The sequence below is a fragment of the Miniopterus schreibersii genome (assembly GCF_964146895.1).
Source record: "Miniopterus schreibersii genome assembly, chromosome: 12".
Classification (NCBI taxonomy): domain Eukaryota; kingdom Metazoa; phylum Chordata; class Mammalia; order Chiroptera; family Miniopteridae; genus Miniopterus; species Miniopterus schreibersii.
In genome coordinates, this window is record NC_138112.1 from 71,709,232 (window position 1) to 71,731,448 (window position 22,217).

The 22,217-nt window shown below is 57.9% G+C and overlaps 1 protein-coding gene across 2 annotated transcripts in view; it reads left to right on the top strand.

The window, feature by feature from the left end:
• The first annotated feature begins 828 nt into the window (after window positions 1-828).
• Window positions 829-22,217, top strand: part of ANO1 (anoctamin 1) — a 119,618-nt gene continuing 98,229 nt past the window's right edge. For both annotated transcript variants that reach the window (XM_081154003.1, XM_081154004.1), the window contains exon 1: window positions 829-902. In XM_081154003.1, coding sequence (XP_081010129.1) covers window positions 845-902 — 58 coding nt within the window. In that variant the 5' untranslated portion in view covers window positions 829-844. The remainder of the gene's footprint in view (window positions 903-22,217) is intronic.

Consider the following 22,217-nt stretch of genomic DNA (forward strand, 5'->3'; position numbering starts at 1 on the left):
CCCGTGGCTCTCCCCCGCGCTCGCCTGGTGCCCGCGTCTCTGGCAGACGCTGAACTGTCCAGACCTGGCCTTCTGACCGTGTACAGGCTGGAGGGTGGCACCTGGGACCCCAGCCCAGCGCTGGGGGGCAGGATGTGGGTCCCCTGCCTGGCCCCCACCCCCGCGGGGTTTCTCGGCCTCTCTTCTGTAACAGGATTTCTCCTGTCCGGGGGTCAGTTCTCTCTTCACCCAGAGTCCAAGCTCTTCCTCGGCTGGGGTTCACCGTTAGCCGGCACTTGCCCTGTGACCCGCAGCCTCCCTGGCCCGGGGGTGGGGTCCGAGCGCGCTCCCTGGACGGGCCACCCAGGGACTCGCCCCACGTGGAGCTGTGCGCGCTCCCCCGCCCTCGCCCAGGGGCGCCCTCCCCCGGGGGCCTGGCTGGGGGCGCCCTTCCCCGCGGGGCTGCTCTGGGCCCCCGGCTGCCGCGGCTGATAAGAGGCCGCGGGCCGTGGAGCCGCCCGCGGGGGAGGCGGGGCGCGCGGGGAGCGGGGGGCGCGGCTGCTCCGGCTCCAGCGTCCCGCGCGCTGCGCTCGCCGGGGCCGCGGGGCGGGGCGAGGGCGGCGCCCGCAGGTGGCCCCCAGGGGCGGGAGGCCGGCGGGGACCCCCGCCCGAGCGCAGGGGAGGAGTGGGCCGGCCGGGAGGCCGAGGTTGCCTCCGGGGCGCGCGCGGCTTCGCGTCCTGCGTCCGCACGGGAGGAGGGGTGCTGTCCCGGGCCGGCGGGGCTGGGACCCCGGCCTTCAGAGCCCCCGAAGACCAAGCCCCCCTCTCCTGGAGCCCGCGCGCCCCTGCGCCCCGGAGCCGAGCCATGCTGGAGGGCGACATCGGCCTCGAGGGGCTGAACCCCGAGGAGGACCCTGCACCCCGTGAGTCTCCAGGGCCCCGCGGGAGGGTGGGGGGCCAGGGGCCCTGAGCGCGCCCGGGGACTGCGGCTTTCCCGCGGCTGAGGGGCTCGGGAGAGGCGGAGACAGGGATCCCGGGCTCCTTGGCGGGGACCGGGTGTGGGGGGCACTTTGTCAGCCGCAGGTCCCAGGGGCACCCACAGATGGAGGGAAGGCAGTCGGGCCGAGGCTGGGCAGGGGCTGGGGCTGGGGGCGGCCTCTGGAGGTGTCCCGGTCCCTGGAGGGCACCCCTTCACCCCCACCCCCCACCCCTCACCCCCACCCCTTACCCCCACCCCCTCACCCCCACCCCTCAGCCCGCCGTGTCCCCCCCGCGAGCGGATGGAAGGATTTCGGATGTTTTTACAGGCGCTATTAATACACACAATATTTCCGTGCTATTCTGGAGATTTATTTGCGATATAAAGTAACTACTCGGACTTGAAGTTATAATGGAAACTGCAGGCGAGGGGGGGGGCGAGGAGGCTGGGCGGGCTGGGAGGGGGACTCCCTCGCTTCCCGGGCCTCTCCCTGCACATCAATCACGACCCTGGATATTTTTATACCAATAATTTTAAAATAAATGGCCCAGGCAATGCTTCCTGGACGGTTTCCCCTCCCAGTTCAGAGGTTACTTAATAAACCTGGGAGCGAGCGGGATGGGGAACCGGGGGCTGCGGCCGCCCTCGGTTTATTTAATTCCGAGGCCGGTTCCTCCCCGTTGGACTCTGTGCCCTGCCCTCCGATGCCACCTCGGGCTGGAGCCCTAACTATAGCCTGGGACGCCCTGTGTTCAGGATGCCTCTCCCTCTCTGCTCCCCAGCCCACCCCCGTCTTTTCTTTTTGGATTTCGAGGAGAAACCTCTCCCGGGGTCCGCTGCTTAAACGGCCCAGTTGGGCTTCTTTCTAGACGGGACCCTGTGCGCTCATCCGATTACCAGCCCAGGAGGAAGAGCCGGGGCTGGGAGGCGGGAGCTGGGTGCCGGAGGGGAGGGCAGGGCCTGAGAAGTCGCCCGAGGGCCAGGCCAAACCGTCCTGCTCTCAGGGGGCCTTGAAATCAGCGGGGCCCTGAGCCCCAGATGCGAAGTCCCTGAGGCCTTGCGACGTGTCCTGGGTCCAGCTCATTCTCACCCCCCCCCCCCCAGGGCCATCAGGGCCATCGACTGCTTCACCAGACGCCTCCGCCTCCCGCCCCGGTTTCCCCGCCAGCTCCCTCACTGCTTAGTAAGAGGCCCAAGTCTTTGTTCATAAGCCCAGGTCTGTGCCTCCTGCAAGGGCAGGTGGAGGCTAACACGCTCCTGCCCACCCCACAGAACCCTGCTGGGCTGTCCTCTGTGCGTCTCTACACGGATGGGGATGGCGCTGGGCTTGGAGGGAGGGAGGGAAGCCGGCGAGGGGGGGGGGCAGACAGCTGACCCGCTGAGCGGACGTGTGTCGTCCCGTGTCATCCCGGGCAGTCCTCGCTCACTCTGTGCGGTGGACCCCGCTGTTTTCCCCATGCGTGGGTGAGGAGACTGAGGCCCCGAGCCATAGTAACTGAAGGTCAAACGGCGGCCAAGTGGCAGAGGCAGGCTCCAAAGCCCAAGCAGCCGTTAATTTACCCTCTCGGTGGGGACGGGGACGGGAGAGCCTCCCTCCTGAGTCTTTCCTTCGCCTGTTCGTGGAACAGTTATGGGCTGGCTGGGTGCCGGGCACTGTGTCCTCAGGGCTTGGGACACAGCAGGGGACAGGGCAGACAAAGGCGTGGCCCTCCCGAAGCTTTCTTGACCATCAAAAGTACCTAATTAAACATCTCGTGTGCTGGCTCAGTGCTATGTGTCAGGAAGAAACACTGAGCAGGAGCAGGGCGAGCCCAAGCAGGGTGGTCGGGGTGCCCTCGCCCAGGGGCAGCAAGGGGGGGAAGAGCATCCGGGCAGAGGGAACAGCCAGTGAAAAGCCTCTTACCCAGAGCGCCTGCAACATGCCAGGTGGGTTCCTGGAGGCAGTGTGGGGAGAAAGGAGGGAGCGGGGGGGGGGGGGGCAGTCAGATTGCGACGGGCCTTTGGTCACTGCAGGGACTTGGGCGACACAGGAGCCGCTGGAGGGGCCTGGAGCAGGGAGGGGCGGGAGCGGACTTCAGTTTAGGCGGAATCCTCTGGCTGCTCCGCAGAGGACAGGCTGAGCGGGCAGGGGCCAAGGCTCCGCTCGCCGTAACCCGGGTGCGAGAGGCTGCACACACGGGGGGGAGAGGTGGGGGTCAGGGCCAGCGGGTGGTGGGGACCGCTGGATGTGGGTGTGAGGGTGAGAGAGGCCTCAGGGACAGCGCTGAGATTTCTGGGTTGCACAGGACACAGGTCTGGTGGGGGTAGGGGAGGGGCTGCCTTTTCGTTTTATGTTTTTGGGTTTTTTTTAAAATTGAGGTTAAATATATAGCAAAACATTTTAATCATTTCTAAGTGTACAGTTCGGGGACATTGAGCCTACTCGCAATGTTACGACACCGTCGCCACCATCTATCTCTAAAACTTCTTTTTTGTCACCACAAGGAGAAACTTGGGGCCCATTAAGCGATGACTGCATTCCCCTCCCCTCCCGCCGTCCGGTAACCTCCTCTCCTGTCTCTGTGAACTTGACTGCTGTAGAAACTTCGCGCGGGTGGAATCACACCGTGTCTGCCCTTTCGTGCCCGGCCTGTTGCCCTTCCCGTGTTTCCAAGGTCCGTCCGTGCAGCGCGTCTGGACGCCCTTATTTCCCGAGGCCGGGGCCCGCTGGGCGTAGAGGCCCCGCGTGGCCTGTTCCGCCCGCAGTGGGCCCGAGTCACTTTCCGCGACGGCTCACAGGCCGCGACGAGCGCCTGCGCACGTGTCAGGTTGAGCCCGTCTGCGCCCACCACCCGGCTCCGCGGGTGCGGGGGTCCCGGCGCCTCCCCGTCCTGACCAACGCTTGCTACGCAGTCGCGTGAGTGGTTATTTCGATCGCGGCCGCCCTGGTGGGGGCGACGTGGTATCTCACTGCGGTTTTGACCTACATGTGCCCGCTGGCCGCCGATGTTGGGCACCTTGGCACGGCTCCCTGGCCGCTCGCATCTCTTCTTTGTACATCAGTTTAATCCCTTTGCCTGTTTTTATGGGTCGCCTTTTGTTGTTGGATTGTAGGAGCTCTTTATATATTCTGGGTATGAAACCCTTGGCGGTGATGTGATTTGCGAGTATTCCCTCGCCCCCTGTAGGTCGTCTTTTCACTTTCTTGACAACGTCCTTCGATGTCTTCCCACATATAACGTGTTCTCTGTGCTGTGACGGGACAACCTGAGTAATGTCTTGTGCCCCCGCCTGTGGCGCCCCATCCAGTCCCACTTGCTCCCCTGCTGGGCCAGTCGCAGGGTCAGGAGCTGGAGCCACAGGGTAGCCGCAGCCCTTCCTCTCGGGGGTTTACAGCCCGGGCCGGTTTGTGCTGTGACTTGAATGTGGAAGGTCCCTGACTCTGGCACACTCTGGCGCTGTGTGCCGAGGCCGGTCCGTCCTGGGAGACCCGTCGCCTCATCCCCGAGCTGCTGACCTGGGGGCTCAGCTGTCGCTTCCTTGAAAGCGCGCAGCAGGTCAGGTCGGGCCTCTGTGAACCGCGCCCTGCACATCGGCCTCCCCAGGGACTCGCTCCTCTCGCCGGAGCACAGGGCCCGGCGTGGCGGGGCGGCCGGGCGGGCGGGTAGATGGAGGGAGACCGTCGCAAGCCCTTACGTGTGGCACATCCTTTAATACTCGCTCGTTCGGTCGGTAGTATTATGAGCCCCTTTTGACAGAGGAGGGAACCGAGGCACAGAGCGCTGACGTGCCCTTGTTCACGCAGCCAAGAGTGCCCGTCAGTCGCGCAGGCTGGGCGGGGCACGCCCGGCTGTGCCAGGGGGAACCCTGACACTTAGACCGGAGGACACGCAGAGGAGGACTGGTACTGGGTCCCCAGGGCCACCCCCTGGTCCTTCCAAACCCGGCTCCTGAGTCCACAGCTCTGGGAGGAGCAGGCAGACCTGGGGCGGGCCTGCCGCCGGAGCCCCAGCAGGTTGGTTCCGCGGGGCGTCAGTCACAGCCCAAGCCATCAGCACTGGCACACGCCTCATGTCGGGGTTTTCATGCTGCATAATGAGGTGTTAAAAGCCTCCGACCCTCGGAAATCTGTGGCAATGCCCACGTGGCCATTGGGCAGCCAAAGGACTGGTTCCGAGCACTCAGCCCTCCGAAGGGCCTGTAACCAAGCCCAGGGGACACCTGCTGCCCTCTGGGCCTTTCACCGAGATCGGGCTGGGCTCCGGGTTCCCACACAGCCGCGCCCGCCCCCACCCTGCCCCAGCCTCCCAGGGAGCTGTGGGCCGCACCCGTTTTTGTTTGCCCCCGGGCGTGGCGCGCAAACATCGCCCTCGGCAGCCGAGATTTAGCCCTTGCTGCCCACGCTCGTGGGACGGCCTGTGCCCAGGTCCGGCCTCGGGTGTGTAATGATCTCTTTTACGCGGTGACACGGCACCTCGGTGCGGGCGGGAACGGAGCTCTGGGTGGGAGCTGGGAGAGCAGAGGCGGCTTGTGTTCCCGGGACCGGCGCAGATGGGAGCGTGGGCGCAGGCGGTGGGCCAGGCCCGGAAGGCCCCCGGGTGCTACCTGCGGCCCTGGCGGTGGCCGGGGCTGGAGTCCGGAGAGCTCTGTTTCTAGGCCCCGCCGCGTCCTCTGGGCTCGGGCCCGGGTCCCTCTGCCCCACGCCTGTGCGTCACAAAGCTGTAAGCCTGTTCACCGCCCCCCGCCCTCCCCGCGCCCCCACATTCCGCCCCGCGCCTGGTCCGGGCGGTGCCACTGCCTGCGTGGTTCTGGAACCTGCCCGCTGTTCCCCGTGCCTGTCCCCTCACTGGTGCCTCCGCACGGGCCGTCTGTGTCCCCCCAGCTTAGTGGCCTCCCGGGCCCCGCAGGTGGGCTCACCGCCTCTCCCATTCCGCGCTCGCTCAGGGTCACCCACGGGGCTCGGGCAACCCTTCCCCAGTGTTTTTGCAACAGCTCCTGGGAGGTAAACACGCCGTCGTGTTTCATCTTTGGGCTCCATGAGAAAGACACTATTTTCGGTGAAGAACGGATATGGGTCTAGTGTAGAAAGGTTTCCAGCTCCTACATAGGAGGGTGGACGGATAGACGGACAGCAGGGAGGCAGACAGCGCTCCAGATAACGATTGTGGGCCACCTATCTCTGTAAACAGATGTAGGTTATTTATAAATTAAAATCGGTCCTCAGTATGACCGGTTTCGGGTTGTCACCTGAAACATAGCTCCAGGCTACTTCCGTCATCTCCCACGACGCGTTGTAAGAACCAGCCTGTTGGTTTTGTACTTTTGGCGACTTGTTTGTGCCGAAGGACCTCCGAGGGTGGGTTCTGGGGGTTCAGGCCGCTCTGCGGGAGCTCCCGCGGCCAGGGGACCCGGCGGGCAGGCGACGGGGCTCGCTCCCGGCCGGTTCCAACGGGATCATTGTCGCCATCGTTACTCTGTTTTTGTTTAAATAAACTTTTTTCCTTTCAAACAGTTTCAGATTTACAGAATTATTACAAAGTTAGGACAGAAAGTTCCCAAAGACCCACAGCAGGTTTCCCGTCGTTAACGTCTTACCTCCGTGTGAGACATTGTCACAGGCAATGAACCGACGTGGACACATTGTATCAACTAACTTCTGTCCTCCGGCCCGTTTCCTTGGCTTTTGCCTAATGTCCTTTCCTGTCCCGGGACCCCATCCAGGGCCCGAGTTACGCTCCGTGCTGTGTCCTGAGGCCCCCCTGGGCGGTGACAGCTTCTGACCGTCTTTGTCTTTGATGACCCAGACCGTTCGGGGGAGGACTGTGCGGTGCTTTTGCAGGATGGCCTTAACTGGAACGTTTTTGTCACAGTGAGCCCCGGGTTGTGGGTTGGGGAGGCCCCCGGGGGGCGGTGCCCGCTCAGGCCTCGCGCCAGGCGCGCGCTCTCAGGGCGCCGCGCCCCGTGACCCGACCTCGCCGGGCTGCGGGCGCGGGCAGGCTCCGCCCTGTAGTTACCAGTTCCTCTCTTGACCCTCGGTGTTGGCAGATCTGGAGGTTTATGACAGGCCATAGATGGTTTTAGATGACAGCCGTCAGCTTAGGAAAGCGCCCTGCAGTGAATGCACCGGGTAACCGTGGCACGCGGGCTCTCCCTGACCTAACATTGTAACCGCAGCGCTCCTTACGCGGCCGGCACAGTGTGGTTATAAATTAAACAGTATCTGACAAAGGATACAGTTTCAAACAAACACTCGTTTGGCCAAAGTTCCAGAGTGGTTACAAGTGTGATAAATGGAGTCTTGACCTCAACTGACCACCTCGTGGACATGCAGAGGCTCTGCAGCTTCCATTTCAAAGGGAAATTTTAAAATAATTGTCATCGATCATAATAAATATTCACCAGAACGGGTGCTTTTCTGCCCTACGGAGGCTAACGTATGTCCCGTGTGTCCCCTGGGGGCCCCTGAATTTGAAAGCTCCAGGTCCAACCTTTAGGTAGCAGAAGGAAGCGGAGGCGCAGAGAGGTTGAGGGATATTCCTGGGGTCACACAGCACTTGGTGGCAGAGCTGGGACTAGAGCGCCTGTGTGCTGACCTTGGGTGTCCCGTGCTCTCTCCCCGCCTCCCTAAGCTAAGGAGGAGGTTAGTGCGTAAGGATGGTCACTGTGACGGTCCCTTCAGAGGCTACACTGGACACCAAGCTGGAAGGTCAGCCTAGTGCCACCTGTTTCCTGCCGCCCTCGAAGAGAGGAGGGACGCCGCCCCTTCAGCTGAGTGGGGGTAGCTGTCGTTAGAGGGCAGTTAGTGTGGAAAATGCAGGGACCCCATGATGCCCACATGATGCCCACATGCCGAGAGGCCGCGGGCAGGAGGCCTGAAGGAGGAACAACCGGCGCACCTCGCGCAACGGCGCCCCCGGGGGGGGGGGGTGCAGCCACCTGCAGAGCTGAGGGTGTGCTGTCCTCTCTGCTCTGTTCTCCGGCCAGGGGACCCGCCCTGTTAGTTAATTCCGAGCAAATCGGCTGTGCCCTCGGGGACAGTGTGGGTGGCCCCAGGGCACACCTCGGCTGCTTCACACTTCACACTTACTGCTGGTTTTTTTAAAAAATACCCTGCTTCGTCCTCGCATCTCCCAAATAAAAGATGACAGTCCACTTACGCATGTGGGAAAAATATAAGAAAACAGCGTAAAATAACATCAGGGTGAAGGGGGAAATGAAGGAAGCGAAGGGCAGGGGCAGAGAGGGCCCGGAGCGAGCCCAGGCCCACGGCAGGCGGAGCCACAGGGTCAGCCAGGGCTCTCTCCAGCCACCCCCAGGCGGCGGCCACCGGGGTGTCACACAGCAGCCCCTCCCTGGAGCACCCCCCCCCCCGGGTGTCCCTGTCCCCTTCTCCTCTTGCCTTAGACGTCTCTGTAAGAGACCCTCCCAATCCGCTCCATCCACCTGGCTGGAGGCAGCCAGTATCTGAGAGGCGGGCACTATAGTGAGAGGCGGGCGCTATAGCGAGAGGCGGGCACTATAGGGAGAGGCGGGCACTATGGGGAGAGGCGGGCACTATAGGGAGAGGCGGGCACTATAGTGAGAGGCGGGCGCCATCGGGAGAGGCGGGCGCCGTCGGGAGAGGCGGGCGCCGTGGGGAGAGGCGGGCGCCGTGGGGAGAGGCGGGCGCTATAGTGGGAGGCGGGCGCCATCGGGAGAGGCGGGCACCATGGGGAGAGGCGGGCAGTACCCTAAGAGGCAATACTCTCGCGAAAGGCAGCCAGTGTCACAAGCAGAGGCCAGTGTCGCGAGCGGCGGGCACTATCTCCAGAGACTGGCAGTGTCCCGAGAGGTGGGCACGGGATATGCGCCTCCCTGCATTCTGGAGGAGCTGGAAACAGAGTCAGAAGCATCTAATCAAACTAGTAGAGAACAAAGAGAACCCTGCCGGGCCACCCGACAGGTGGCATCTAGCCTGTATTTGAGGTTATTTTAGCCAAACTGTCGACATACACAGGGGAGCAAAATCTCAACGGACTGAATTTAGGCCAGAAAGGGAGGCGTCTGACTGCAGAGGGGCCCAGGACTAACCTGATGAGCTCAGGCAATGGCCGCCGGACGGCCTCGTTGACTTGGAGACCTGAAACCACCTCAGAGGATAGTAAAAAACCAGAACTTTGTAAACTAAAGCAGTTTATGGCCGATAGTGATGTCCTAGACTAGATTCCTCCCTCGCGGCAGCCAGGCGTCACCTAGCTAAGCTTGTCTATTGTCTTTTACACCTGTGGCAACATGCCTTTAAAAAAGGCCAAGATAACTTCCCCTTTTCCGGACCACTCGGGACACAGCCAATACACCAGACTATAAACTACAAAACCTCTCATTAGTATTTATGTCGCATTAATTATTAATCATTAACTATCCTATACTGGCGATTGTTGACAGTTTGACTCATAAAATCACAAGGATTCTTTCCAGGTTTAAATATTTCTTACATGAGCAGCTGTCACGGGCTTTACTTAAAATGCTCTCCAATTTGACAGAGGAGGCAGAGCATCCAGTGGAGTAAGGACGGTCTCTTCAATAAGTGGTGCTGGGAAAATTGGACAGCTACATGCAAAAAAATGAAACTCGACCACCAGCTTTCACCATACACAAAAATAAACTCAAAATGGACAAAAGACTTAAATGTAAGTTGTGAAACCATAAAAATCCTGGAAGAAAACATGGGCAGTAAAGTCACAGGCATCCCACGTAGTAGACTTTTCACTGATACATCTCCTGGGGCAAGAGAAACAAAGGAAAAAATAAACAAATGGGACTACATCAAACTAAAAGGCTTCTGCACAGCAAAAGAAAACAGCCTCAAAACACAAAGGAACCCCACGGTCTGGGAAAACATATTTGCCAAGGATACATCTGATAAGGGGCTAATTTCCAAAGTGTACAAAGAACTCATAGCACTCAGCAAGAGGAAGACAAGCAACCCAATTAAGAAATGGGCAAAGGACTTAAATAGACACTTCTCCAGAGAGGACATACGGATGGCCAAGAGATACATGTGAAAATGCTCGACGTCGCTAATCATCAGAGATGCAAATTAAAACCACAATGAGGTGTCACCTCGCACCTGTCAGAATGGCTCCATCAACAAATCAACAAACGACATGTGCTGGTGAGGGTGTGGGGAAAGGGGAGCCCTGGGGCACTGCTGGTGGGAATGCAGACTGGGGCGGCCACTGTGGAAAACAGTGTGGAGGGTCCTCAAAAAGTTAAATATGGAGCTGCCATGTGACCCAGTGATCCCGCTTCTAGGAATGTATCCTAAGAATCCTGAAACACTCATCAGAAAGAATATATGCACCCCCATGTTCATAGCAGCACAGTTTACAGTAGCTAAGATCTGGAACCAGCCCAAGTGCCCGTCAGTAGATGAGTGGATCAAAAGCTGTGGGACATTCACACCATGGATACTACGCAGCTGTAAAGAAGGATCTCGTACCCTTTGGGACAGTGTGGATGGACCTGGAGAATATTATGCTGAGTGAAATAAGCCAGGGTCACTCTTCAAGCATGAATGAGGTCAGTGTTGTAAAGACACAAATTCTAAGATGATCTATAAGTGAAATGTAATTCTAATAAGACACTCAGCTTTGGGAGGGGTGTTCAAACTATTTTCAAATTCTGACTGGAAGCTACCAGTCAGGACAGAGTGTTAGGGAAAATCTGGATGAAGTTGAGTCCCGAGAGAGGTTGGAGCTCTCTGTTGGTGGGAATAACCACCAACCACTGAAGAAAAACAAAGCTGGGTTCCTGTCTGACACCCAAAATGTACCAAAATGAATTCTGGATGCATTAAGTTTTTAAGTGTAAAAAAATATCAAAGATATTCTAGAAGAAAATAAGATTGGTATTTATGTGATTTTGGGGGAAGATTTTCTGAGCACAAGATGGATGGATGAATGGATGAATTGATGGTGGATGGGTAGATGGGTAGATTACGGATTGTGAATTGGTGGTGGATGGGTGGATGATGGATGGATGGTGAGTAGATGGATGGATGAATGGATGATGGATGGATGGTGAGTAGATAGATGGATGAATGGATGATGGATGGATGGTGAGTAGATGGATGATGGATGATGGATGGATGGTGAGTAGATGGATGATGGATGATGGATGGATGGTGAATGGATGGTAGATGGATGAATGATGGATGGATGGTGAGTAGATAGATGGATGAATGGATGATGGATGGATGGTAAGTGGATGGATGGATGGATGGTGAGTAGATGGATAGATGATGGATGGATGGATGATGGATGGGTGGTGAGTAGATGGATAGATGATGGATGGATGGATGGATGATGGATGGGTGGTGAGTAGATGGATAGATGATGGATGGATGATGGTAAGTGGATAGATGGATGGATGGATGGATGGATGGATGGATGGATGGGTGGTGAGTAGGTGGATGGATGGATGGATGATGAATGGATGGATGATGAAGTGAATAAAACAGATGTTCACACGTGATCCCATCATTCCATTCTGGAAACATATTCTAAGGAATTGATTGAGCAGGAGGTAGGCCATGAATGTTTCCGACAGAACAGTAAAACATTGGGAACAGCCTAAGTGCTCACAGTGAGGGGTGAGTTCTACCTGTGGACACCCCACAAGGAGCCATTCTCCCCCTGCTCCATCCCAGGAGCTCATCAGGAGCCCAACAGTGTCCCCGCAGCCCAGGTCCTCCAGTGGGCTGGTCGCCACACGGCGTTATCCCCCCCTCGCGAGGCTTCCTCCCCGAGGGCAGCGCACGCTCCTGCCTTGCAGGCCAGTGTTTGTTGAGCGTGTGATTTGCGCTGGGTGTGGGGGTTCCAGTGGTGAGTGAAACACATTCAAGTGGAGAGAAAGATTCTGAAATGCCGTCGCCGTCAGTAGCTGTGTCGGCTGAGACTGACTGTGTGACCACACACCGGAGGCTGGGTGTGCGCTTTACGTGGGTCATCTCAGCACCGGTCATTGAACCTGATGAGGGAGCTGTTCCCTCCCCACTCACAGGGAGAAAACAGCCCCCGTCCAGCCGTTAGGAGGCGGCGGGCTCGGGGTTCAATCCACACGGCGGGACCGTGCGCCGCGCAGCGCTCCAGGCCCGAGCAGGTGGAAGCAGGCGGTAAGACACGTCGAGACACTGCGCGGCTTGTGACCACGGGCCCCTCCGTGGCTCTGCCTTTAAAATAGACCACGGAGCCCTAGGACTGTCCAGTCGCGCCGCCCTGGTTTCTTTTAGTCTCGGCAAACGTCCTTTCGTGGCTCCTAGACATTCAACACGGTGGCCCCACGTGGGGCTGACTCCACCAGCGTGTGGGCCAGCCCTGACCCGTGGAATTAGAATTGGTGTCGGAATTCCAACCATGAGTGCCTTACGGTGTTCGCTCCTGGTCACTGAGCAGCTCTCTTGCTTTCAGAACTTTATTTTGGGTTTATGGTCTCGTTTACCCCTCATAGCATTCCTGAAAGGTAGACTCCACTGTCCCCATTCTACAAAGAAACGGTGGCTCAGAGAGGTCAAGTGACTTGGCAGAGGTCACACAGCTTGAACTAATGTATCAGAGCAGGAGGCTTTTTGTGGCCAGTTTCAGAACTGGGGAGGAGGTGGCATGTTGCTTAAAATGTTAACGAAAAAAAAGCTTGTTGGCATCGTGTCCCGGCTCATTCGAGGAGCGCCTGAGAAATGCCCGTGGTCTGAAATCTCCACGTCTCTGCCGAGTCGGCCAAGCATGGCCTCATTGTTGATCTTCAGATGCATATTTTTAGTGTGAGGTGGGCTGTGTTTATTTTTTGATAAGTAGCAAAAATGAGCTTTCTATAAATAAAACCATGCCCCCCCCCCCCCGTTTTACTTCCTGTGCACGATTCACAACGAGTGGGCCAATCAGATGTGTCTGCCAGTTCCAAAGAATTCAAAACGGAAAGTTCCCGTGAGTAACAGCAGGGAGGCTGCGCCCTGCGAGAGCGGCTCCTCTGAGCACACGGGGTGCTTTCTGCCCCTTGCTCAGCGCGTGCACCGAGCCTCGTCCGCCCGGGAGCGCGTGCATTTTGATTGCTTTTAATAATAGTTACCTGACGGGGCTGCCCCTCCGGGACTGTTTCTCTTTTAACGGCAAGCAACCCATTTTTTAAACATTGGAAACAGTTGTGGACAGAGTGATAAATCCGTTTCCGCCTTACAGCCTGTCAAACGGTTTGTGCCGACGTGGGGTTGGGGAGCAGATTTTGTCTTCTCCGGGATCCGAGGCAGCCCCAGGGCGGGGTCCCCTCCCCGTGCCAGGCACCCGAGCCCCTGTGAAACCTCGGCCGTTGAAGGCCACACGCAAACTCCCAGCAAACTTCAGAGGGAACTTCTAGTAGCTCTTGGCTGCCACTGCCGCCAGTTAAGAAACCAAAGATGATGTTCCCGGGAAGAGAGCCCTTTGAGCCTGAAACAGGTGGAGCCGAGCCCTGGCCCCTGGGCTGGCCCACCTGTCCCCCGTCATCGCCACCTGTCGGCTGACTTCCCACCTGTGCACACCGACCAGCACACGGCGGGCGCTCCAGGAGCTCGCGTCCCACCCGGTACCCACACCGCTCCTGAGCCGAGCACCCGCCCCAGCCGCCAGCCTTGCCCTCTCCCTCCCATCGCATTTCACCCCTCGCGGCTCCCACCCGCCCGTGTCTTCCCTGTAGGAACCCAAACCTGCCTGCCCCCGGCTCTGTTCAGCGAACTGGCCACGTCCAGGGATGGCCTGGGCTGGGCTCCGCCGTGTCCACCTGCCGCCTGGGAATTTGACCCACGCGCGGCTCCCTTCCCGCCCGCCTCTCCTCAGCCCGCGCCCTGTCCCGACGCCCACGCACCGCCCCTTCCCACACACTCTGATCCTCCAAGGAGCCCTTAGCGCTTTCTTTTTATTGCAGTAAAAAGCACAACATCAGATGCGCTGTCTGGACCATTTGAAGTGTGCGGCGCGGCCGTGTGGACTGCCTGCCGCCGGTCTCTGCAACTTCTGCATCTTGCAAAACGGAAACTCGGTCCCCACCGAATAGCAACACCCCCCCCCCCCCTCCGCCCCAGCTCCGGGCACCACCATCCTCTGTTTTGTTTCTACAGTTTGTCTGCTTCAGATCCTCTGGAGGCGGGACCACGCAGGACGTGTCCTTCTGCGTCGGGCTCCTTTCCTCGGCACAGTGTCCTCAAGGTCCACCCACGTCGCAGCGGGCGTCAGAGCCCCTTCCTGCTGAGGGCTGAACAATATTCCCCGTGCGGATGGCCACGCGCTTTGTCCGCTCTTCGGTCGATGGGCCCTGGGGTTGCTTCACTTCGCGGCTATCGCGAGTGATGATGGGCGGACCTGGGTGTGCAGACATCTCCTCAGGGGCCTGCTCTCGATCGTCTGGATATTTACCCGCATGCGGGGCCTCTGGATCCGACGGCAGTTCTGTCTTTAGGTCCCCGAGGAACCTCCACACTGCCCTCCGCAGCGGCTGCCCCGTTTGGCACCCCCACCAGCGGCGCCCGAGGCTCCGCCTTCTCCACGTGGTCGCCAGCACTTGCTATGCTCCGTTTTTTTAATTGTAGCCGTTGTAATGGGCGCCAGGGGGTCTCTTGTGGGTGTTTTGACTTGCGTTTCGCAGATGATGGGTGATGTTGAGCGTCTTACGTTTGCTTGTTGGCCGTTTGTATCTCTCCTTTGGAGAAACATCTAGTCAGGTCCTTTGCCCACTTTTTAATCAGATTTTGGGGGGGTTGTTTTTGAGTTGTAGGTGTTTTGGGTTTTTGTTTTTTTTATACAATCTGCATGTTAACTCCTGGTCACACAAATGGCTTGCAAATGTTTTCTCTCTGCGTGGGTTGCCTTGCGCTCTGTCGACGGTTTCCTTCGATGTGCAGGTTTTGCTTGACGCGGCCCCACTGGTTTATTTTCACCCTTGTGGCCCGTGTTTCGGTGGCGTATTCAAGAAATCATCCCCAAATCCTATGTCCTGAAGCTCTTCCCGGATGTTTTCTTCTTGGAGTTTTATAGGTTCAAGTCTTACATTTAGGTCCTGGATCCATGTTGTGTTGATTTTCGTATGTGGTGTGAGGTAGGGGTCCAGGTCCCCCCTCTTGCATGTGGATGACCAGGTCTCCCAACCCATTTGGCGAAAAGGCCACCGGATGGTCTTAGCTCCCTGTCGAAGATCGTGTGACCCTGCACTCGAGGGTTTTCCTGGGCTCTCTTCTGTCCGGTGGCCTGTGTGTCGGTCTTTATGGCACTGCCATGCTATTGACGAGCGGTTGGCTCTTTTAAGAAGCTATGGTGTTTGCCCGCCTCTTTGGCACTGCGTTTCATGTCCGTTTTTCCCTTAGAGGGAAATGAATTACTTTGCTGTAGCAGCTGTAACACAGTCCCATGGATGGCGGCTTGAGTCACAGACATTTACTGTCCCCAGTCCTGGAGGCCGGAGTTGATCCAGGTGTCACAGGACTGGTCCTCCTGAGGCCTCTCTCCTGGGCTTGTAGACAACCGTCTTCTCCGTGTCCCCACATGGTTGTCCCTCTGTGTGTGTCCGTGTCCTGACCTCCCCTTCTTTTAGGAACCCAGTCACGCTGGGTGAGAACCCACCCCAGTGACCTCGTTTTACCTTAATCACCTCTTTAAAGGTTCTGTTTCCAAATACAGTCACATTCGGAGGTGTTGGGGGTCAGGGATCCAACATAGGCCTTTTGAGGGGACACAGATCAGCCCCACAGGGAGCTTTCGTCTCAGCCACACAGCTGGGGCACCCCTAGTGCTCAGCACTAATCTAGCATCTTTGCTTCCACTTGCCCGGGGTTGCCCCTCCGGGTCCGAGGTGGGGGAGACACATATTCGGGGCCTCTGCAGGCACCACCTGGGCCCTCCTGCAGCTGCTGCTGCTAATGTCTGACCACGGCAAGTGGCTTCCTTCTCTAGGCTGAGTTTCTCGACCCTCCCAGGGGACCGGCTCCATGGCAGCAGGGGAGGGGAATTGGAGAAACTCTCAGCAAAGGCCCGAGGGACCTCCAGATGCAGGTGAGGGGCCGGCAACCAGGGCAGCCACAGGACAGGGCAGCAGGGACCTGGAGGGAACTGCACTATCATGAGAAAGATAGACAGACAGACACCCAAGCAACAACAGAAGCAGGTGGGAGGGGCCCACAGGCCTCCTCACCCCTCCAACCTCAGGCCCTGGTCCTTGCTGTCACTCCTGTCTGGGACATGCTCCCCCGAGGGCCACACAGCTCACTCCGCACTGCATATCCTCAGACCCCTTTCCGACCACTCACCTGGGTGTGCCAACCCGTCCCCTGGGCCCCCAGGCTGTTTGGTTGTTGTTGGAGGGTCTTCCCAGCATCCCGCTCTGCATTTATAGTGGGTATTACTCTGACCTCCACGAGGACATCAGCTCACTGCCACACTCCCAGGGGCTTGGCACTGGCCTGTACACAGCAGGCACTCTGTGAGTGCAGATCGAATGTACAGGGAAGTGCCCAGTGCCAGAGAAGAGTGGAAGGAGAGGCTGATGTAATGTATTGGGGGGATTTCAGGAGGGCTTCCTGGAGGCAGTGACCTTTCTGCTGACAACCTACAGGATGATTAGGAGTTAGTCAGGCTGAAGGGTACAGGAAGGGTGTTCCAAGCAGAGGGAACAGTACATGCAAAGGCCTGAAGGGGAGAGAGCAGGACGGAGGGACTGAAAGGCAAAGAGTCTGGCTGGGGCACAGCCGTTGAGGGGGTGGGAGTGGGAATTGACCTTTGGGAGTACACAGGTATTGGGACATTCATTGCCTTGTAAGATGGGTGACACTTTTGGGACCCACCCGGCCTCCGTCTGACCTTACAGGTCTCAGAGGAGCACCCATGGGCTCTGGCAGCCCCAAGCAGCCACCACCCTGGCTTGTGCCAGCTGCCCACACACCAGGGTACAAGCACCAGGACTTTTCTCACATTTCCTTCTGGTGCCGGGGAAATGTCTGCCACTCATTTTCAAATAATTAAATTTTCCCCTTTTCATAGAGCTGGATGGCCTTGAGCAGGCATTTGAAGGCCATACATCACAGTTGGGAGCATTTTTTAGGTGTTTCCAAACGTTAGCACTTTAGAAGCATAAATATTTAAAGAAGCCCACCATTTCCCTCATCGATAAAAGCCTCAGAGATATATTCTTAGCTCTTCCCAATGACCAGCAGAGCGTAGAGCTGACTCATTGCTGCGGCGTCCGCGCTGCCCAGGGCTTCGGCAGAGGGCTCCGAGCACACAGCTGCCGACAGAGTTGCTGCCCACTGGAGATGTTTTCACTGGGGATGGTTATCCACCCATCCAACCATTTGTTCATAAGTGTATCATATCCATTCATTCATCCATCCACCCACCCACCCACCCATCCATCCATCCATCTGTCCGTCCATCCATCCATCCATCCATCCATCCATCCATCCAACCATTCATCCATCCATCCACCCACCCACCCATCCGTTTGTCCATCCGTCCACCCATCCATCCATCCATCCATCCATCCATCCATCCGTCCGTCCGTCCGTCCGTCCGTCCGTCCGTCCATCCATCCATTCATCCATCCACCCACCCATCTACCCACCCACCCATCCATGCATCTGTTTGTCATCCATCCATCCATCCATCCGTCCATCCATCCATCCAATTGTCCATCCACCCATTTGTCCCTGACTTTTCCAATGTGCATTTTAGCAAAACTAAAGATGCAGTTGAGGAGAGTCCTGTGGGAGCAAAAAGAGAGACAGAAAGTTGTGGTCATTTGTGCCTTTCCCCCAGATTTGGAGGCAAAGTGAGAATGAGGGAGTCGAGCCCCTTCCTTCTATCCCACTTCAGTGATTTGATTTCTGTCAAAGGATGGGGCAGGCCCAGGGTGATAAGGACAGGACATCACACAAGTGAAAGCAGAACATTGTCAGGCCCCACGGGGCCGCTCCCGCCTAGGAACTTGTCGGGGGCAGGGGCAGCCTCAGGGGTCTTCCTGCACAGTTTTCTGCCCAGGCTGTCGGGCCTGCGGAGGGATTGAAGGGGTTGAAGCCCGGCCAGGCCCCCACGGCGGGGCTGCGAGCCTCAAGGTGACTTGCACCCTGGACGTTGTGGGCAAAGGAGAAACGGCCAGAGCCGGCGACACAGGGCTTCTGCTTGTTCTGGTAGAAATCAGGCCATTTCCCAGGCACCCATCCCAGCTGGCAGCCTCTGCCCTGGAGCCCCCGTCCCTGCCTTATCACCACCTCTCGCTCTACCATCCTACCTCATTCCCCTTTCCTGCCCCCGGCCCTCCTTCCCGCTAGAACGCCACCTGCTACGGACAAGGATCCATGTTGTTTTCCTCACCGCCTGTTTCCCTAGACAGACACCAGGAACAGTGTCCCTGTTCTCACGCACCTTGGGGTGCAGAGAGAGAAGGAAAACCCCCTGCATGTGCACAAAGCATGAGGGATGGGAGTGTTCTGGAGGAAAGGAAAGCGGGGACACTGTTACATTAAAGGAGCAGGACTCCCGAAGGCACAGCGAGAACGGTGCCATTCTTTCCCCACTGCTATCAGGGTGTGCTGAAGCCAGCTCTCTGCAGCTCTCACCAGCTCTCAGCAGCTCACACTGGTTCACACCAGCTCTCACCAGCTCACACCAGCTCTCACCGGCTCACACTAATTCACACCAGCTCTCACCAGTTCACACCGGCTCTAAACAGCTCATACCAGCTCTCACCAGCTAACACTAGTTCACACCAGCTCTCATCAGCTCTCACCAGCTCACACTAGTTCACACCAGCTCTCACCAGCTCACACCAGCTCTCACCAGCTCTCACTAGTTCACACCAGCTCACACCAGCTCTCACCAGCTCTCACCAGCTCACACCAGCTCTCACTAGTTCACACCAGCTCTCACCAGCTCTCACCAGCTCACACCAGCTCACACTAGTTCACAGCAGCTCACACCAGCTCCTAGGACTCACATTGGCTCACACAGGTTCACATTAGCTCACACCCAATCATAAGAGCCATCTGTGTATATCTCTTCCCAGTGCTGCATTGGTGACGTCACACTAGTAGCCTGAATTCGGCCACGGTGGGAATATTTACACCACATAATCGGCAAACACTATAAATCAGGTCTGATTTGTTTGTTTCCGAGAGCCAGCTGACCCGCCTACCACTGTCTGGAGCTGGTCTTCCCGGCCCCTGGGTAACTCTAGGGCAGGCCCCAGGACTTTCTGGTCACTGTCATAATAAATGCTTTCCCAGTCGTGTTTACTCACAAAAGCACTGGTTTCTCTATGAAGAATTAAAACGCCCAGTCCCGGGTGAGAGTTCACGTGGCAGCATCGTTTCTCACTGCTCCAGCCCAGCAGCTTCAGGTGCGGCCTCGGCTGGGAGGGGGGCTCACTGCCCTTGCCCCATTTCCCTACCGGGCCCCTCCTCCCTCTCCTCCCGGTCTCCAGCCCTTGGACCCTGCAGGGCAGGCCGAGGGGGTGGAGGCCGCAGGGCCAGGAGGCACTAGCTCTGTGGGCTTGTATATCTGGCCGGGTAGATGCTTGAAGTTGGCTCTTTTGAGGATACTTCTGAGGGGTTTTTAGACCCAGATGTAACGAAAATGTCCCACTTGAACCCCCCAGGCATCTGCCGCTGGTAGTAACACACAGGGTCTCTTCGCTCCTGCCTGGCTCCCTCCCGAGGTCACTTCTGGTCCGTAGAAGCCTCTCGGACACCATTGCCCCGTCCGCCCCCTACATCCCTGTAGTGAATGGGGGCAGCCCCCTCCCCACTGCCCAGGACTCTCCAGCCAGCCTCTTGCCAGAGACACTTCTGAAGCACAACCCAGACTCCGGTCCACCTTCCCCCAACCCCAGGGACCTGAGCCAAGCCCCCCAGGCATCTCCTTGAGTCTCCCCCAGTCTCCGGAGGTCCAGCTACAGGTCAGAAAGCAGGACCTGAGCCGGAGTTGTCACCCTAAATCGGGACGAGGCACAGAATGAAATGATTCTCTGTGCGCTGAAGGACTTGACTGTTTGAAGAAGCTAAAAGCCGTCTTTATTGGAAAATTGGCTGGGTGGCCCACACTGTCACAGCACAATCACTGCCAGCGGTGACGACTGTCACGCGGTCACTGGGAGCCGGGCGCGGCGCTCGGCGCTTCCTTTGCAGACCTGTCAGGTCTCAGCGCCGGGACGCACCTGTGGGGATTGGCGTTTATTTCTCAGAGAAGTAGGAAGACGTGCCCAAGCTCACGCGGCTGCTGAGGGAGGGCGGGATTCGAACCCCGATCTCCCTGACTCCAAAGTTAGTGTTGTTCCCATTGTGCAGCCATAGAATTATCTAGAAAATAAAAAAAAAATATCGATCTGGGGAAAGAGTAAGAGAAATGATGGAACTTTCGTACGTGCCGATCCCACGCAGGCGCCCAGACTCTGGGCTTCACGGAGAATTTCAGGTGTCGGTTTGCTCGGCGATCCAACGAATGTTCGCTCGGCCCCGTGGCGCAGACAGCTGCGGCCGGTGAGCCTGCTGTTTCGAGCTGTATTTTAGCCGCCCCTCCCCGGCGTCCCCTTTTAAGCTCTGTAGAGTAAGGTTTTTTGTTTTTTTAGGGTTTTTTTTAGCTCTATCAGAAGAGATTAAACAGAGACAGGATGGGAAAGAAAGTATATTTTAAAATAAACCCACGCTCGGTTCACACTCTAGCCAGAACCTGTGTTCATTTAAAGCGCCTCATTATTTTTAATGCTCCCACTCAGCCGACCCGCCCGCCCCTCGGCGTTTCCCACGCGTGGATTAAGCTTCGGCCGGGGGCTGGGCGGGCGAGGCCCCGGGAGCCGGGCTCCGGCCCGGGAGGCTCCAGAGAGGCGCAGGGAGAGTCCGTGGAACCCTGACCCGGGCCCTGCTGCCGCCCCCAGGCCGCGGGGCCCTCGCTTTCCCGCGCGGGCGCCCCAGCCCGCAGGAGCGTGTGAGCCGGAGCTGAAGGAGCCGTCCCAGGATTTTAAATCCCAGCCGCCGTCTCCTGAGAGCTTGTTCCCCCCGCAGACCAGAGTGTCAGGACAAACAGGAGACGCGGAGGCCAGGCGTGCCCGGGCGTTCTCACCAACGCGACCTGAGAAACCGCTGCTTTTCCTCAGAACCAGGCCGCCCTCCTCGCCCCACTCCCTGCCCTCTGGCAGTTCCTTCCCAGGCAGAACTGACTCCCCGAGAAAAACAGGGCTTCCCAGGCTGGCCCGAGGATGCCCGAGGGGGTGGGGGGGTGGGGGGACATGGCAGGAAACAGCAGCTTGCGCTCGGGACGGATTCGGAGAGGGGTCATTTCACTTCTCTGTTTTAGCTAAAGGACCCAGGAGGGTGGGAACTTGGCCTGGCCTCTCCATTGCTGTATCGCCCAGGACCCATAGGGCCTGGCACCCAGTAGGTCCTCAATGAATGCAGGGTATCCCCCCAAAAGGTATCCACAGTTTGAATGACTCTAAAGTCGCTGTTTATTAGCACACAGTTCATTTTCAACTTTTAAAAGAACCTACAGAAATGAATAATTTTTTTCATTAACGGATGACCGTCTGGCCTAGGCCCTGCTGATAACACGAAGCAACGGAGTCGCCGACGTCAGGAATCATTTCAGTGCATCGGCGGTTCCCGCTTTTGTACCATAAACTTGATCTTTTATGTGTCCCCATAAAAAAAAGTGCAGTGGCCCTTTAGGATACGTTTTCTTTGTTCAACGCTTGGGCTGGCTTCACCCATTATTTCAAGTCAGTTAAGCCTGAAAAGGAGCGAAACTTGAGTGAGTTAGCAGCTGTTAAAGCGAGTGTACGTTTTGGGGGGCACTGCGTATTTGTTGAATGAATGAGTGAGTGAGTGAATGGACAAAGGGCCCTACACATCTTCTGCTCAAGTCTTTTCCCCACTTTTGGTGGGTGCACACTTGGTGGGTGCAGCAGGCGGAACGAGGCCCCCATAGGTGCCCACGTGCTGATCCCTGGCACCTGTGAATGTTTACTGTGCATGTCAAGGGGGGATCGAGGCTGCGGGTGGCATGAAGGCAGCTGATCAGCTGGCCTTGGCGTGGGGAGATCACCCAGGACGATTCGGGCGGGTCCAGTGGAACCACGGGGCCCTTAAGTGTGGCAGAGGCGTCCTGGCTGGTGTGGCTCAGTGGTTAGAGCGCCGGCCCACTCACTGAAGGGTCGCAGGTTCAATTCCTGGTCAAGGGCAGGCACCTGGGTTGCAGGTTCAGCCCCAGGCGGGTGCATGCGGGAGGCAACCAGT